At 37.2% G+C, this 18,795-nt stretch overlaps 1 protein-coding gene across 7 annotated transcripts in view; it reads left to right on the top strand.

Moving 5' to 3' along the window:
• The window catches only part of LCORL (ligand dependent nuclear receptor corepressor like), a 73,065-nt gene that overhangs the window by 28,713 nt on the left and 25,557 nt on the right, over positions 1-18,795 (top strand). For 4 of the 7 annotated variants that reach the window (XM_052682808.1, XM_052682803.1, XM_052682805.1 and 1 more), the window contains exons 3-6: positions 2,816-2,895; positions 3,145-3,274; positions 8,341-8,595; positions 16,430-16,520. In XM_052682808.1, coding sequence (XP_052538768.1) covers positions 2,816-2,895; positions 3,145-3,274; positions 8,341-8,595; positions 16,430-16,520 — 556 coding nt within the window. Of the gene's footprint in view, positions 1-2,815; positions 2,896-3,144; positions 3,275-8,340; positions 8,596-16,429; positions 16,521-17,936 lie in introns of all 7 variants that reach the window. The other 3 variants (XM_052682807.1, XM_052682806.1, XM_052682809.1) reach the window with 3 other exon arrangements.

Genomic DNA, 18,795 nt, shown 5'->3' with positions numbered 1-18,795 from the left:
CATATCAAAATTGCTCTGTATTTCCAGGAATGCAAACCAGCAGATTTTTAATGCAGAATTCTGCTCTATGCTCGTATTTGAGAATGAAGCTTACACTATTACCTCAGAATTTTTATTTTTAAACTAATTATGTTCAAATTCAACATAGGACCCTTATTTTCTTTTGGGTTAATTTTATTTCTGGTGGTCCCTCTGTGATAAGATATTTGGGAGAGTTAACAGAAGAAAACAAAAATAAAGCCACTGCCAACAAAACTGTACAGCATTCATGAGAGAGGAATGTGGGCAGGGGGAAGGAACGTGAGAAACATTTTTGAGACACCAATGTCAGAGAAGGAGAGAGAGAAGGTACTCCAGGTATTGGGGCAGAGATTCCCTTGCAGTGGCCTGGGGAGGGTACCACCTAGGGAAATAATCTGGAGCACTTGGACAACCACACTAGAGATGATATCAGTGCTCCAGTCCAAGGAAGGCCTTACGCTACAGCAGATGGATGTGCCCTGAAAGAAACTACAGCCCTTGGAGAGCTCACCCAGGAGCAGTTTTTCTGGAAGAAAATGTGGCCGGTGGGGAACTGCTGGAGCAGTCTTATTTTGAAGGACTGTGCCGTGTGCTAAGGCCCCACACTACAGCACTTCTTGAACTGCAGCCATTAAGAACAATCCACACTTGAAGAGTTGATGAAGGCCTGTAGCCTGTGGAAGGGATTGCATGCTGAAAATGGGGAAAATGGGAGGGGGAAGAAGGAGCAGAGAATTCTTATGAACTGATGGGGACTTCAAGATCCATATGTTCCTTCCACTTTTGGAGCTGGGGAGGAGATAAGAGTCAGGAACGAAGGACTGACTGTAAAGATGGTGGGGAAGGGTGTTTAGTTTTGCCTTTTTTTTTCATTATGGAAATCTGTTTTGAATGGCAATAAATTAAATTTACTTTCTCCAAGTTGAGGCTTGTGCCTGTGACAGTACTTGGTAAGTGATCTTCCTGCATTAGTCTTGACTTGTGAGTTTTTTAATCTTGATCCAGGAATTTTTCCATCTTGTTTTTCCCCTCTAACCTGCTGAGGAGGGAAAATGAGAGTGATGAGTTTGGAGTTCTGGCAACCAGCCTGGGTCAATCTACCACAGCATAAAGAAAGTAGTTCTACTATGAAAGTAGAAAACAAGTATATTTTTAAGCTATAAGCACATACAGCGGAAATGACTGGCATGGTGGAAGACCTTGTTCTTCTAGTTAAATTAATATTCACCTTTCAAAGTGATGTAACTATGATCAAGATTTATGCACAACCAGGATGCTGTAGGAAAGGCTGTTGTAAATGTAAAGGGAAAGCATTATCTTGAAAACATGGCCACCTGTGTTCAGGAAACAGGAGACCAAGTAGCAACAATGCAGAGAAAATAGGGCTGAGTACCAAAAGAGAAGACCGAGTGGACTAAATTAGCCTAGCAAAATGAAGTGTAAGGGGGGGATGATGCTATTACCTGTATGTCAAGATACCAGATACCCACAAGTGATAATTGTTTGGATGTAAGAACTGTGCTGCCACAAATGCAGTCTGGAATTGCTATGAGTGAATTTAAACAAGAAACTGGAAGATTTTCAGAGCAGTCAATTTTGGAAAATCATCAGTGATTGGTGATTTGTGAAGAAAAGAGTATGTGATAGAAAGCTAACTTGAAATGGAGCTTAGTAACACGATTAAGGAAAGTAGATGATGCATTTCCATTCTGATCTGTTTAAGTCCTGTATTTGCTCAATAGTAATGTAGGCCTTCTGATAACTTAAGATATGTTATTTATGTTTGAGTCAGAATAAACAAATAACTTCAAATGAGTGTAGGGTTTTGATTTATTTGTAGGGGTGACACAGGATAAAATATATTTCAATACAATACATGTTTCTCAAATGGTGAGGGATCTATCCTAGTTTCTAGCTTAGTTTGATAAAGGTTTGCAGTCTTTTATTAAAAATAATAAGACTGAGATTCAGAGCTTAATTTACTGTACTCAGATACCTAGGATAACTGTAGTACAACTGAAACGTATGAATTTATGAAGGGTGCTCTGGAAGTAATGCCTCCTGTCTGATTATGTTGGCTCACCAGGTCAGAGGTGCATGGTGGTGGTATGGCTGCATAGAAGTTAAATGTTCCTTCTAATACTCCACTAAATTTTGTTGCTGTGCAACAGATGGCAGCAGAAAGGCAGTCTGACAAAGTAGTGTCTGACACAGAAGTGTGTATGAAGCAAAGGTGCATAACTGAATTCATCTGTGTGGAAAAAAATGGCACCCATTGACGTCCATCAATGCTTGCTGAACGTTGATGGAGCCTGAACAGTGGATGTGAGCACAGTGAGGTGGTGGGTGGTGCATTTCAGCAGTGGTGACAACGGGTCACCCCCACTGGTGCAAATTTTTATGAACGTGCCATGAAGGTTCTTGTTCATCACTAGTAAAAATGCATAGCTAACAGTGGTGACTACGTTGAAAACTAGTAGCTGAGAATGTGCTCTCTCAAATATTGTCACTGTGCTCTTTGCACCTGTTGTAGTTTCCATGCGAATAAATAGGAGGCATTAGGTTCAGAGCAACTTATGTACCTTTCGTTTTAAGAAATGTGGTTTGAATAATGGGCCATATAAGCTAGACTAAACTTCAAAAATACCCAAAGAACTACGTACTATTAACTACGTTTTACCAATAAATGTGTAGTAGGTCACGATGAAAACTTAGTTAACAGAATTGTTAGATGTTCTTCTCTGAATTCACTTTTATGTGTTTAAAACATCTAGCTTCTTTTCCTTCTTTTAAGACTGTGAGCCAGAAGAGCTAACTGACTGGTCTATGGATGAGAAATGTTCCTTTTGTAATTTACACAAAGAAACAGTCAGTGTAAGTATGAACATATTTAGTATGACTCTTCCCCCCCCCCCAATTTTCAGTATAAGAATAGGAATCGGAGAACTGAATTTTGCAAGTAAGTTAACAATGCATTTTGACTCAAGATAGTTTAGCAATGAGTGGAAGTAAGTAAAGTTATTTTTAGTGGTTTGTTATTTCATAGCTCAATAATTTAATTATATGTTGTACTATCAACAAACTATCTTCTGAAAGACTTTATAATTCTCATATGCCTTTTAGGATCGTGCATCAGTTATTGGTTCTTCACAGTCAACGCCTACAGAGGAACTTTCATCTCAGGGCCAGTCCAACACTGATAAGATTGAATGCCAAGCAGAAAACTATCTAAATGCACTCTTTCGAAAGAAAGGTAATGAAAGCATGTCTTTTCTATTAAGAGATAACTTGCATCTGGAAAAATTAAATAATTTACATTTCACTTTGATTCTAAAGTTCTTTTATTAATGTGCTGAACTCTATTTCTCTTTGTTCTTTATTTTTCCACAGTCTTTACTTGATTCAATATCAGCAAATCAAGCACTACTTCTCTTCTAACTTGCCATTGTTTTAAGTTTTTTTGCCTTGTCTTTTTTTTTCTCCTGGATTGTGTTCATTATCTTTCTTTCCTATGAGCTAATTATCTCTTTCTATGGCAAATCTGCTGTTCTATGGAATTCTTAAGCACTAAATTGCTTTTGCTTCACAACAGGGAAACTCTCTTTTAAGTGAGAGAATGTGTCTTACAAATTATGAAGTAGTATTTGGGGTATTCTTTTCAGAGTTGCAACTTTCAATTGCATTCAAGTTTCTGTTTGAAACTTAATGCTGAAACAATATTTAGAAGCTCTTTCTTTCCTTGTCTGCTCTCATTCTTTGGTTGTTGGCAAGTGTATTTTTTTTTTTTAGTTCATGTAGAAGCTGGTTCATGTAAATTACTTTCCAGTAAGCTAGTCACTACTGAGAGAAGTAAAAGTACTCATTTTCTTCCTGAAGCTTCTGTGTAAGGAATGTGACTGCAGGTTCACTCATCATCTGCTTTACATGGTTTTATTGGGGGTCTAGTAAGTGTACTTGAATACCAAAAGAGGTGAGTATTACAGCTCTCCTTTGCTTTATCAAAGAAGTAGAGCAAGACAGTGACTCTTATGCACAGAGTGGGGGGAGGGGAGTGAGGGGAAGTAGTTAAATTTATCCCCTTTACTTTCCTGTACCAGGAGATTACTATGCCTTTGAACCCAGGATGGGTATAATCTTTTTCTGTGCAGGGCATACCTGTTCAGCCTATAATTTACTTATGAATTAAAAGAAATTTGGATGGAGTGCAGCAGCATTTTGAGTCCATCTTTGTTCCTTGGCTTTGCTTAAAATTGGTTATTTTCCATTTGAAATAAAATATTATCACCTCTGTGTTTCTGGAACTTTTATTATAATCTAATCAAGGAACCAGTTTATATGGTATCTCCCTTGGTAGGTATTTCTTTAAATTTCTACTTCCTTTTCTTGGTCTCTTGATATACAGTGTTTTTCCAACATTACTTGCTTTAAGTTTTGCATTAATTCATTTGCATTAATTCAATTGCATTAATTGCAATTAATTCATAGAATATCCCAAGTTGGAAGGGACCCACAGAAATCATGGAATTCAGCTACCAGATCCATACTGGACCACACCTAAACCAAGCCGTATTTCATTGTCCAAACTCTTCTAGAATTCTGGAAGCCTTGGTACTGTGTCCCTGCCTTGCAGCCTGTTTCAGTTCCCAGCAGTTGAATTCACCTCTTGGTGAATAACCTTTTCCTAATACCCAACTTGACATTTCCATGGCACAGCTCTATGCTGGATCCTATTGCTGTTGCCAGAGAGAAGAGGTCAGGGCCTGTCCCTCCACTCCCCTCATGAGGAAGTTGTAGGCTAACATGAGGTTTCCTCTCAATTTCCTTTTCTCTGGTCTAAACAAACCAAGGGCCATCAGCTACCTACCGCTCATGCACCATGCCTCTAAGTTAGATATCTGAAAACCAGATGCTTTCTTCCTAAGTATATCATTGTTCTTTGTCCATTGGGTGTTGTAAGCAGGATAAACTTTTCATTTAATGATTCTTTGACTGGTTATATTTAAGATTGGAGAAGACCTCCACAATCATCTTGTCCAAATGCCAACCCATCACCACCCCACTCATTAAACCCGTGTCCCTAAGTGCCACACATACTCTTTTCTTAAAAACCTCCAGGTGTAGTGAATCTACCACTTCCCTGGGCATCATTTTCCAATGAAGTTTTTCCTAATATCCAACCTGAACCGGCCCCATATAACTTAAGGCTGTTACCTCTTATCCTATCTCTAGTTAACCTGGGAGAAGAGACCAACCCCCACTTCACTACAGCCTACTTTCAGGTAGTTGTAGACAGCAGTAAAGTCTCCCTTAAGCCTTCTCTTCTTCAGGGTAAACAATCCCAGTTCCCTCAGCTGCTTCTCATAAGACCTGTGCTCCAGATCTCTCACTAGCTTTGTTGCCCTTCTCTGGATGCACTCCGAGGTCTTTCTTTTAGTAAGTAGCTCAAAACTGAAGACAGTACTTGAGGTACAACCTCACCGGAGATGATGCAAAGGGATGATCGCATCCTTAGGCCTGCTGATTATGTTATTTCTTACACGAGCCAGGGTGCTGTTGGCCTTCTCGGCCTCCTGGGTGCAGTGCTGGTTTCATGTTCAGCTGGCCTAACACCCTCAGCTCTTTTTGTTCTGTGCAGCTTGCCAGCTGCTCTGTCACAAGTCTGTAGCATTACTTGGGGTTGTTGTGACCAAAGTGCAGGACCCCACTTCTGGTCTTACTGAAGCTCGTACTATGGGCCTCAGCATCAATCCAGCCTATTCAGATCCCTCTGTAGGACCTTCCTACCCTCAGACAGGTCAATTCTGCCCCCCAGCTTGATGTCATCTGAAAACTGAGGGTGCGCTCAATTCTCCTCATTTAGATCATCAGTAAAGATATAGCACAGGGACAAAGGGACAGTCCCAGTATTGTCCCCTGGGGAACACTGCTAATACCAACTGGATTTAACTTCATCACCACTGCTTTCTGGGCCTGGCCATGTAGACGGTTTTTTCTCTAGCGCACTTGTCCAAGTCATTTGCTGCCAGCTTTAAGTTGCATGAAAATACATCTTTTTTTTTTGTCCTTCTGTTTGTTGATCAGTCAAGCTGACTAAACTAATTATGAGATGAAGTTAAAAACTAAATGGCTGTATTGTTTTTAACCTGCTGGTGATTTTACAGTGTGCTGGGCAAGTTTATATGTGGAAACAAGGATGTTGCTGGGACAGTTTGGCTGTTAATGTGGGGTCATTCATTTTTGTGAAACAGGAAGAGCTGCAGAGTGTACAGAAAACATTGATAGGCAAACTGCTGTAGAATACAGATTTGAGTAGCTACAAGTTATTTAAGGTACACTAACGGAGGAAGCTTTCATCCTAAATGTGAGCTTTCAATCAAAATAAATCATTACAATTAGTCATAATTATATCATCTTTACTACTGCCTTCACTTGTATTTTGGCTTGACTCTTGACAAAATCAAAAACAGAAATTACTAGGCTATAGCATAAGGGAAGACTAAGTGACATATCTGTATTTTATATTAGGAGGGTATAAAAAGTTCTGAGAGAAACTAGTGGGACATCAGACCACTTTTACTCCAGCTTTTTAACAACTCTTCTGCTGGGTATTTGCATGTGCACATGCAATCAGTGGAATAAATGTAGCTGCCTTGTGATATAAGCCTCTGTCTGAAAAATGGAAGCTTAAGCAGATGTAGAATCATAGAATGGCTTAACTTAGAAGGGACCTTAGAGATCATTTGCCTCCAACCTCTTCCCCCCCCACCCACTAGATCCTGGATGCACAGGACCCCATCCAGCCTGCTCATGAATGTCTTTAAGGGTGGGGCATCCACAACAACCCTGGACATCCTGTTCCAGTATCCCATGATCCTCTGAGTAAAGAATTTCTTCCTAACATCTAACCCAAATTTCCCATCTTTTAATTTAAAGCCATTCCCCCATGTCCTATTAGTAGATATAGACATATTGATTTAAAACTTAAAAGTAGCTATAATTGTGACTCCTGATAAAAACATCTTAAAACTTTTTGTTCCTACAAAGTATATCTGGTGCCATCTGCTGATAATAATTAAGAAATATTTGCTAGTGAGACTTAAGCTCCGAGGTCTAGTACTTCTCCCAGAACACACTAAATTGCCTTTTCAAATATTGTATGATTAGTTAAAGATCGTAGCAAAGTATAGTGAGGTGTAGTGAAGCTTTAAACTGAACTTAAAATTACAGGTTTTTACCTGCTTTTATTTCATACTTTTTGGTTGTTTGTTTTAAGCTGAGTTGTTGATCAGTAATTTTTTCCACTTGACAGTGGAATTACTGGCTTTAGACGGATGCTCTTGTTCCTAGATAATAATTAATTCTCATGAAGACCAAATGCTACTTGAACATTTAGTAGATGCATTATGCAGGAATCAGAAAATACCAATAAATGAAGAACGCCTGTGTCTGAGTGTTATATGATTGGGAAATATTTCTTGCACATATTCTCCAGCACTTAGAATTTCCAGAAACTCCTATTAAGTTTTATAAATTTTGGTAGAGTTTCGGTTGAAGGAGTGTCAGAAGATAGGCCTTTAACCAAAAGCAGACTTTTGTAATTCATACCTTGCGTATGGTCTCTTGAAAATGAATTGTCTAGCATATACTCAGTCTTTGAAAATGGAGAAGTTCCAACTTACCTTGCAAAAGCAGACCAAAAGGCATTGGCAGGAGTCATCTTGGAACAGTTGTCTTTGTCAGCAGACCAAATACGTGTATTTGTAATGCTTCACAGCTTTGCAACACTTTCCTGGTGTTTAGAATAAACCTGAAACACTGTTTTTTTTGTTGCTTTTTTTCTGTGGGACTGTTATATGAATGCATTTCTACACAGTTTATATATAATTTAGAACAGTAAAAAATGTTTTTTTCTCCCAAATAATTCAATTGTTAGCACTTAGAAAATAACAAAGGAAGGTTATTTTAAAATTCAATTGCTTGTAATATTACCATTTATATGAGACCTTTCAAGACTATCAAACTTCTGTGTGATATAAAAACTAATTTGTAGAATTGCATTTTTAAAATATATATGTAGTTTTAGTTGTTTTTTGAAAGTAGCTTCTCATTATAATCATACTTTACTGATGCCTGTCAGACATGCTCTTCCAAATGACCAGTAAGGAATACTTGTAAGAAGAATTTGCTAGGCATCTTAATTATGCATGTGAAATCGTTGCACATATTTACTGTGCTTATGTGAAATATTCTTTTCAAGGAAAGTATTTTCATTGTTCTTAATACATCTGTTGCTTGTGTTGTTGTTCTTTTCTCTTCTAGATCTTCCTCAGAACTGTGATCCTAACATTCCCCTAGTTGCTCAGGAATTAATGAAAAAAATGATCCGCCAGTTTGCAATTGAGTACATTTCAAAAAGTAGCAAAATTCAAGAGAACAGAAATGGTTCATCATTTGAACCGAGTCTGATATGTAAAAGTATCCAAATGAACCAAACGGAAAACTCCCTTCAGGAAGAGCAGGAAAGCCCTCTAGACCTCACTGTGAATCGAACTCAAGAACAGAATACTCAGCAAGGTAAATATCTCTTATCTGTTTATCCGTACTTTTAATGTTACTTACTACCTTATTATATCTTTCTACTTCAAAAATAAAAAGTTTTTTTTAAAAAGTACCAAATAATGTTTTCACTTTCCAGCATAGCGATGAGTCCATAAGAAAAAAGAAATTATTTTAATTGATTAAATAAAAAGCCGTTTTAAAAGCATTTTTTCATACTATGTATTGGTGGTAAATATCCTAGTTTTGTAGTGTGTGCCTTTAAATGTAGCAAGGGAATTTCTCAGCGTTAGAGCACTTAGTCATCTCACTTGTGGGTGTTGAGGGTAACAGTAGCTCAAGATTTTGTTGAAGGATTTTCTGAGGAAAGAGAGAATATGATTTTAGAGAACATATAACTCTAAAGAATATAACTTTAGAGAACAGAGTTCATTCTGACCATTTAATCCTTCAACACTGATTAAGTACAGGCAGGTTAGAATGATGGAAAGAGGAATTTTCTGTACTTAAGACCTAATACTTACAGATCAGTACAACTTTGTTGAGAATAAAGGAAGAAAAATTAGGCTACTCATTATCATTTATAAATAGGAAACAATATCTTCTCTTGCCTTGAGGAATATTGTCATCCAAAACGGATGATAAAATCACAGGAATGCTTTGGACTTTGAGCTTGATTTGGAGTAGCAGCAGTTTTCAGGAGGGATTGTGACTATCACGTGCAACTGAGAACACTGGCAAAGTCAGCTAGTCTCTGACAGATACAGGGGTCCATGTTAATCCAATTGTACTGCATACTACAGAGGAAAGTGAACCCATGTGTCATGTAACATACTGCAAGTTAAACAAAGATAGAGTTGTAGAATTAAGGTTTTATGTGTGTATACAGGCTTCAATTAGATGGTATATCATTTAAAAAAATGAAAAGTTTTGACCACAGACCTACCTTGCTGAACATGCTTATTCTAGATGAAATTTAAGCATCCTTTTTCTTTGACTGTAGGACCTTTAAGGAATTGCGGAATTCTTGCATTTATTTTGTGTGGTCAGCAGAGGCTAGCTCATGTCTGGATTTGGACACAAATTTATCTTGTGCAGATGAATCCTGAGAAAATGTGTCTTCAGAGCGTTTAGAATTATGTATCTTCAAACAAAACATCTGAGGCTGAAATAAATAGTTGCTTGGCTTGTGTTTGGAGAACTTTATAGATGTTAATCTTGCTATGAAGTTTAAAGCTACTGAAAGAAGAGGAAATATCAAAACAAAACTAGAAGGAAAAATGTTTTGAGCCATCTAATCTACCAAGGAAGTTGTATTGCACTTTCATTTTTCTATAAGCATATTATTTTAGGACTGTCTTAGCTTTCCACTGTAGTGGTGACATTAACACAAGCAAAAAAAGATCAAGATGGAAAACTGCAACCTGTTTTTATTATGTTCTAGATGCAGTGGCTGCTGAACAGCTATTTCAGTTAGGTGTTGTAAATGTCTATAAATCATTCTACCTCCTTCTCATGTATTATTATTCTTTTACTGAAGGCAGCCTGAAGGTACAGAAATGTTACATGCTTACAGTAGAGAACTTTGAAACTTGAGATACTGCCCAAATCCTGCTGGCATTTGTATTATCAACTTGGACCAGCTTTTCTGTGGTACTGGTACAGGGATTTAATTCTAAGAACTAATACGGTGGATGCCCTGAAAGTAATGCCTCCTATTTATTCGCATGGAAACTACAACAGATACAAAGAGCACAGTGACAATATTTGAGAGAGCACATTCTCAGCTACTAGTTTTCAACGTAGTCACCACTGTTAGCTATGCATTTTTTACTAGTGATGAACAAGAACCTTCATGGCACGTTCATAAAAATTTGCACCAGTGGGGGTGACCCGTTGTCACCACTGCTGAAACGCACCACCCACCACCTCACTGTGCTCACATCCACTGTTCAGGCTCCATCAACGTTCAGCAAGCATTGATGGACGTCAATGGGTGCCATTTTTTTCCACACAGATGAATTCAATTATGCACCTTTGCTTCATACACACTTCTGTGTCAGACACTACTTTGTCAGACTGCCTTTCTGCTGCCATCTGTTGCACAGCAACAAAATTTAGTGGAGTATTAGAAGGAACATTTAACTTCTATGCAGCCATACCACCACCATGCACCTCTGACCTGGTGAGCCAACATAGTGGAACAGGAGTCATTACTTCCAGAGCAGCTCTCATATTATACTGCTCTTTGGGTAGCGTTATGAAATTGATTAAAGCTTTCGTCTTATAATTCAGTTATTTTAAAAAGTTAGCAAATAATATAAAACTCTTTCTTCAGTCAGTACACTCATAAATACAGTACCATTATATGTTCCCTTTCTAGAAGTTTTTGATGATCTTGGTGCTCTTACTATTTGTTTATTTAAACTTCCAAATGAAATGACAGTAACAGGGTAGGAAGTTCAAATCTCTACAATTCTAAAAAAAAAAAAAAAAAAAAAAGCTGAAAAGTTGAAATCTTTTCAATTTGAATTCTGTCTCTCTTGTAAAGCAGGAAATAACCTAAAACATAAAGACTTCAGGTTGATTTTTTTTTAAATTAAGCATTCTTTAAAATTGCAGATCTTATGACAAATGCAGGTCTTTTTCCTTTATTATGGAAATGATTATTGGATTCGTGAGGAAATTTTAGGCTTTATTTTCCAGATCACAAGAAGCACTTGCTTCCAGATCCAAGTGTTCAGGATTGAGAAAAGGTCATTCAGGTATCCTCAAGGGCAGAATCTACCTTGACCTCAAAGTTTCTTACCTTCCTTGGCTATCTGCAGCCTGTCTCTGAAGAACTCTCTTAATATTCAGGTTTGCCACTTCCAGCACTCCTTATTGCCAGAACCTCTTGTATTGGGTTTACGTGGCACTTTTCATAATGAGAGAGCTTTAGGGATGGCCTCTGTGAGGCAATGCCAGGTATTACCTCATCCCAGGTCCAGCTACTTCAGCAGCAGCTCCTCTACAGGCCAAAGAGGAGTGCAACAGCTAAGTTTGTGGCATCTCTCTGAAAATACAGAGCCAGAGAGACTGGTTTCTTGATTGCTACATTGAATCATACTGAAACAATTCCAAACACTTAAAAAGAAAGATGATGGTGTTATATTTATTATTTTGATACACTGTTCTTATAGTATATATTGGGGAAAAATACTGTGCTTTTTGAAGGTATGCATACTACGGTTCAAAAAAATAAATTGTGTAAACTGCAAAATGTATTCAAGAAGCAGAGTGTAATAATTTTATACGAAAAGGTGAATCTAGGGACAGAGTTCGGGATTCCATTTCTTCTTTGGCTGTCAATAGTGGTAGCAGCTAAACTTCCAATCAGTCGTTCATTTGCTTCCTTTTCAGCAGCAAAGGGGGAGGAATAAGAACAGGAAAAAAGAGTTAAAGTAAGGATTGTTTTACCATCGTGGACTAATCTGAGACTTGTCGTAGGTGAAATTAGATATTTATAAGAATAGGCAGTAATTTAATTGCTAATTCAGGTACCAGAAAACAAAACAAATACATTAACATGAATACCTTTTCTCAACCTTTTCCCTTGCTACCTTTCACTCCTGATTCTTTTGCAAGCCTATCCCTTTACCATTTTGATGTTACCCATTCAAAAAAAAATGGGGGATGGGATTCATAATCAGTACATAGGGGTTTCTCCCTGTGGTACCTCCTTCCTCATTTTTTCTCTGCAGTTGGGGTTCCCTTTACTGTTTCTCATCCTTTTAGTTCCCTCTTTCTTTTTGTCCCATGTTTATTGTCCTTTCTTAAATTTGTTTTGCCACAGGGAGCCACCAGCTAGGTTGGGCTCAGCTTTGCCCTGCAGTGAATTTGTTGAAGCTGACTGGAATTAGCTATGACTGACTGCAATGGGGCAGCCCTTATCTCTCCTCAGAATGGTTACCTCTGCAGCTCAGCCCCACAGCCACCACCACTTTGCCATATGCACTCCATGTACAGTCATACACTTTCCATGTGCCAGTGTTTTGCTTTATAAAATTACATATCAGGTGGGCAAAATTTGGCTAGTCAAGGTGGTAGTTAACAAAAAATAATAAATAACAAAATTAATAATATAATAATAAATTAGTAGTTAGTAAAAGTTTGAGCTCTTACAAATAGTTTTCTGAAGCTTATAAGAAGAAAAAAAAAACAATGGATAAGGAGCTTCGTTTGCACAGTTAATTGTAAACATCTGGAACTGGTGTGAGGTGGACAGTGTCAGTGGGTTCAAAAAAAGGCCTTATGCAGCTTCCCAGCAAACAGATCCGAGGCCAGATTGTGAAGACAGTAGTCAAGAAGAGGTCTGGCAGTTGCTGGGACAGTAAGACAGGCATGCAATGAGGTGGTGGCCAGGCTGATGTGTTCTCCTGTTCTAGGAGTGGAGTTTCTGATATGTCTGGAGTGAGAGGACTGAGTAGAGTAGATCATCTGACTTTAGACAGATAACTTGTGAGAGATTTCCTGAAACCCAGAAAATTAGATATTTGCTAAAATGAGTGTAGAAATATGTATGGTGGGAACTCAAAGGTTCCAATAAAGGCCTATTTTTTCTACTTCTCTAACCTTGCTAGTTTAGAGGAGACTCAAGATATTGCTCTCCTGTTTATTTTGAAGAAGATTAGTATACCTTGGTATTTTTGTACCTGGTGATGTGATGCTGAGAAGTCAACAAGGCGGTGCTGAAGTCATTTCTTTGAAGTTCAAAATCGTCTGATTTACAGCATAAAGAATTTCATTGGAATACCAAGAGGAGCAGACCTGAAAAACTTGTAGCAATTTGTCTGTATTATCTAATTTTTCATAATTGTTAATGAGTACTGTCTTGGTAATTGTCATGTTTTTAGCTAACGAGTGGAAGTAATTCTGTAGATCTTATTTGAATCACCTTACATAGTTTTTTTTCTGGTCCTGATGTCATTTTCTTCCTGTCTAGAATTCTTGACTAAATCATCTGGTTTGAGTGATTCGATAAAATAATAGAAAATGCAGAAATAATAGAAAATGCTGGTTTGGTTTAAAAGGTACTATTCCTACCTTTTTAATTAGTAATTTAGGTTTTCAAGGTTCACTGTTCACCTGTACAATATGTTTTTTGTTCTTCAGTACTAGAAAACTGTGTGCTTTGGGCCCCATATTAGTGCGATAGCTGAAGGATGAGTTGCATCTGCTCCATTCTTTGTGTTTTCAGTAATGTACCAGGGAAGGAGCATGATCTCAAGGGGCACTGCTTTTCTAACAGATTTCCTGTTTGTCATGCAGGAGATAATGTGCATAAAATTATTAGAGTATGTGTGAACAGCACATCAGAAGAAAAATTTTGTTAAGCTGAGAAAATAATCTTGCTGAACCCAGTCAGTGATGACTTTACCCGTCTTTTGTGCACATATCAAATCTCTCACATTTCTCTTTCACTCTTCTTGCTGAGGATCGCCTTTCGATGATCTTTAAGGGCTTTTCCAACCTGAGTGATTCTATGGTAGTGATAGGACATAGTCTTCAGGGATGTGCAATACACATATTTAATACTTGCATTTTCTGTGTGGGATATTCAGCTATCTTGAACCTGAAATGATTATTCAGTCTGTTTACCTTTTGAAGACCCAAAATGTATCTAATTTTCTTGGCACAGCAGTATATTTTCAGTACTGTGCTCTTTTTAGTGATTTTTACAGCTTGCTGAGGGCTTTTGTTGTCAGAAGCACCTATGAAAAACAGGAGATAAAAATGATATGATCTGTTCAGACTTTGTCATTGAATCTTTCCAGAGCCTTTGACTTTTTCTTTAAGAGTCTTGTTAGCTTCAATTCCTTTGTACGTTGATTAGACAGAGCCATTCAAGTTGGTTATCTTGATATTCCGAAGTCTTTAGCGAAACATTCTATTTTAGTTAGAGGTTAATTTGTTTTTTTCAGCCCTGTATCTGGGAGCATGTTTTCATTTTGCTGTTTGTTTTGATTTTAATCTATTCCTGGTGTTCTTTTGTACTTAGTAGTCAAGTGATAGTGATCTAATGATTAACTCTTTGCAACCTGATGAGTTGTAAACTTTGAGGTAGTTTTCTGAGGTATATTTTCTAGTGATTTTGTCCAGTGATCTCTTCTAAGCATTTCATGTCATGCTGCCTGTGACTGTCAATTATCTGAAGGTGGAAATTGTAAAAGCAAATGCACAAAGGCTAACAAAGATTCTATCATTAGCAGTACACAACAGATGAGATCTGTCTGTTGCACAGGATTTGGGAATATTTTACAGCTGGGTAGGCTGGATAAATCCCTGCAGAATATTTCTCTTGTGATTTTAATTGGCTTTTCCTTCTGAAACATTACTGCTTCAGAAAGCTTGAATTAGCATTAACTATAGTGCTTCCTTTACAATCCCTACGGTTTAAGAAAGGCTTTGCAGAGAACAAGTTTAGGAGGAAAGGGACACCTTGAAAAGTAGCATATTTATAAATATTCTTTCCCCTGATCTACAATGCTAATTTTTCTCTTTTTTCCAACATAAAATTGTTTGGCAAAAACAGTCAAAAGCTGTTTTAAGCAGACCAAAACAAATAACTGTATTTACTTCCTTCACAAAGCTCTATTTCTTAGTAGTATGGGTAATACAGCAGAGTTAACCTAAGAATTTTTCTGAATTCTCGTTTGAGTGCTGGCATTTGGGAAATTCAACCAGTGTTTCATGTTGTACATCCAAAGCTATGGGAAAACATATGCAATTGGTTGATATTTTAGAAATAACACGTAATAACATAAAAATGATACTACTGTAAAAAGGACAAGCAGTGACATTGCTCGTGAGTGTTGAAACTCAAAATTAGGTTCGTAGAGGTCAGACTCACAACCAGCCCAAGTTTGAAACAGAGAATCAAGGAAGGCAGGTATGAAATTAAATATGTTTAAGGGATTTATCTTTACATTAAATGTGGTTTAAAAATAAAAGCCAAAAAAAGCAACCTAAGCAATAATTAGAAATTTTCAGCTAATGAAGAGATTTGCTAATTTTCAATGTTACTAAGTGTTGATTTAAAATAAAATACAGTTCTCTTTTTCAATACTTGATAAGTCTCAATGTCCAGCTATAAATTTTGAACATATCATTTGCCAGTGTCTTTACAGAGTTAATTCTCACCCCAGTTTAGGTCTTCCTAGTTCTGTAGTCACATTATTACGTCTGTGTGGGGGCAGCAGGTGTGTATGTGTAAACAGCTGGAACTTTTAATGACATAGGTCCCATATACTGAAAACATGGCTTGAGCTCTCTTTCTCCCCATTGGTAGGGATATTACTACTTTTCCTTTCTCATCCAGTAGCCTGATCTGATCTCAGAACAGGAGATTGGTCTAGAGATCTCCTGAGTACTGTTCTAGCCTGAATGATTCTGTAAATCTATGACTTAATTAGGTCCATTTTAATTTCATTATCAGATTTGTTTGCAGTATGTGTATACAAAATAATATGAAGCTCATTGCCTTGGAAGTAAACAGTGCAGTGTCCATGCATACATGGTTTTTAGGAAATGTCTCATGTTTCTGCTTGAAACAGATTCTTCTTTTAAATTTTGTTATTTCTGTGTGAGTTTTTGTTTTTCTTTCTTAATTTTAGACAATTTTACTATAAATCATCCAAAACTATTTACAGACAGCTGATACTGTGGAAAAAAAAAAGGCATCAGAAATTTTATGGGATAAATTTAACTGCTTAAAAATTGTTACATAGGTACAAACGATTGGTAAAAAAAATATCTGAGATAATCCTTAAACTGCTGTCATGACTACTCTTTGCATCACTGTTCTTTGCAGGGGATGGAGTGTTAGATCTCTCTACAAAGAAAAGCGCAAGGTTGGAAGAGCCAAAATACGATCCCTTGTGTTCTGAAAACTCGGTGTCTGGGTAAGCAACTTTTAGGACTCTCTTTGGCTTATGTAAAAGAAAATCGAGTTTACTCTTACTTCTCTGAAGTCAGGTTTTACGTTCATAACATATTAGTATATACTGACACACACGTGTGGTTTATATTTTTCTTTCAAAAGAATTTGTGTCGCTCATAAGTGTGTGTCTATGTATATATCATATGTTTCATTCGTCTTTTTTATTTTTTTCTGTTTAAAGAAAAGTTATCAGAACAATCACCAAACTTTAGTTCATGTTACTAAAAATGAACTGAAAATTGATTATGTAGACACAATGAAAGTAGTAGGATAGTAGAAGAGAATGCAAATTTATTCTTTCAGAGTTCACTTAGGAATCTGCAGTTTTTGACAAAAAAAGAAGCATGTTAATATTTAGGTTTAAAATATTCTTCAACTAACATGAACAAGTTAAATGACTATTACTTATAATACTCCTTAATATGAGCAAGAGAATGCGCGTGAGAGAGAGAGCTCTTAATCATCATATTTATACTTGCATCATAGTTCTGGCTATGGTATGCGGTGGCAAATAGTTAAATTTCTTATCCAGCAAGAAAAACGTTGCCTCTGCTGCAAGCTACCACAAATCTAGAGAAGCGCATTGTTTTGTTGGATTTTGTTATGATTTTGGCATCCTCCCATCCACTAGCCATAGCAGGACCCTTTTTGTCACCTGTACGTCTTACAAAGTAACTTACTACAAATAGGAATACAATAGCAGTACTTGTTGGATGGTGTAAAATGCATTTTATTAATTTGCTGATATGAAGAAGCTTTAAAAATTGATATGACTTTGTAATTAGCTGTAAGTAGTGGCTAGAAGTTTATAAAACTGTGTTTCATTTTGCCAAAATGGACTTGATTGTTAACTATGACACTTTACCTTATGGTTGTAGAAAGCCTAGTTTGTGTAAGTCTGGGATGTTTGTGTGTAGTATGTACTTATTGCTGCAAATTTTCTATGAGGGGGTTGACTCTTTTATTACTTGTTTAGCGGTAACGTCACGTTTCTACTAACAAAAACTCCTTCAGGATTTGGGTATTTAATGGAACGTTAATTGTATAATTAAAATTATTACAGTGTTGCTCTGCAAGCATGTGAACAAGGGAATATAGCAAGCACATGAGAATATTACCAAATACTGAGATAGGATATAAAGTTCTTGGAAGGGCTGCTGTAGAAGCCACCGTATGATTTTCAATGCACTGTCCTACCAGAACTGTAACATTTTGCTAGGATAATCATTTAACTACCACATCTCAAAGGCTTAAAAGTATCAGAAGCAGTGATGTTACCGAAGCAAGGAGTATAATAAAGGAGTGGACCCTTCCCTTCCATAGCTGTGTGAGAGTCTCTCATACATCAGTTTACCATCGTTTCATTCCATCCATCCAGGAGACTACACAGACACAGAGAGGACTATGTGGAAAGAAGTGCTGAGTTTGCAGATGGTTTGCTCTCAAAAGCTTTGAAAGACATTCAGTCTGGAGCACTGGACATAAATAAAGCAGGCATACTTTATGGCATACCTCAAAAAACTTTACTTCTCCACTTAGAAGCCTTACCAGCAGGAAAGCCTGCACCTTTTAAAAACAAAACTCGAGATTTCAATGATAGTTATTCATTTAAAGACAGTAAAGAAACTTGTGCAGTCCTACAAAAAGTAGCCTTGTGGGCAAGAGCTCAAGCAGAGCGCACAGAAAAAAGTAAACTCAGTCTACTTGAAACCTCAGAATTAAAATTCCCAACAGCTTCCAGTTACCTCCACCAATTAACTCTGCAGAGAATGGTCACACAATTTAAAGAAAAAAATGAAAATCTCCAATATGAAACTACGAATCCTACTGTACAATTAAAAATTCCTCAGCTAAGAATAAGTTCTGTGTCCAAACCACAGTCTGATACTGCTGGTCTTCTGGATGTTATGTACCACGTTTCTAAAACCTCCTCAGTCTTAGAAGGATCAGCTCTTCAAAAATTGAAAAATATACTCCCTAAACAGAACAAAATTGAATGTTCTGGACCTGTAACTCACTCAAGTGTTGATTCCTACTTTCTGCATGGGGACCTCTCTCCTTTGTGTCTTAATACTAAGAATGGGACGGTAGATGGAACCTCAGAAAATACAGAAGATAGTTTGGATCGTAAAGATAATAAGCAGCCGAGAAAAAAACGTGGCCGCTATCGGCAGTATGATCATGAAATAATGGAAGAAGCAATTGCAATGGTAATGAGTGGGAAAATGAGTGTTTCC

The sequence above is a fragment of the Tympanuchus pallidicinctus genome, unplaced genomic scaffold (genome assembly GCF_026119805.1).
Source record: "Tympanuchus pallidicinctus isolate F22 unplaced genomic scaffold, pur_lepc_1.0 scaffold2, whole genome shotgun sequence".
NCBI lineage: Eukaryota > Metazoa > Chordata > Aves > Galliformes > Phasianidae > Tympanuchus > Tympanuchus pallidicinctus.
The sequence above is the reverse complement of the archived record's forward strand: the minus strand, read 5'-3'. Positions and strand labels throughout refer to the sequence as shown.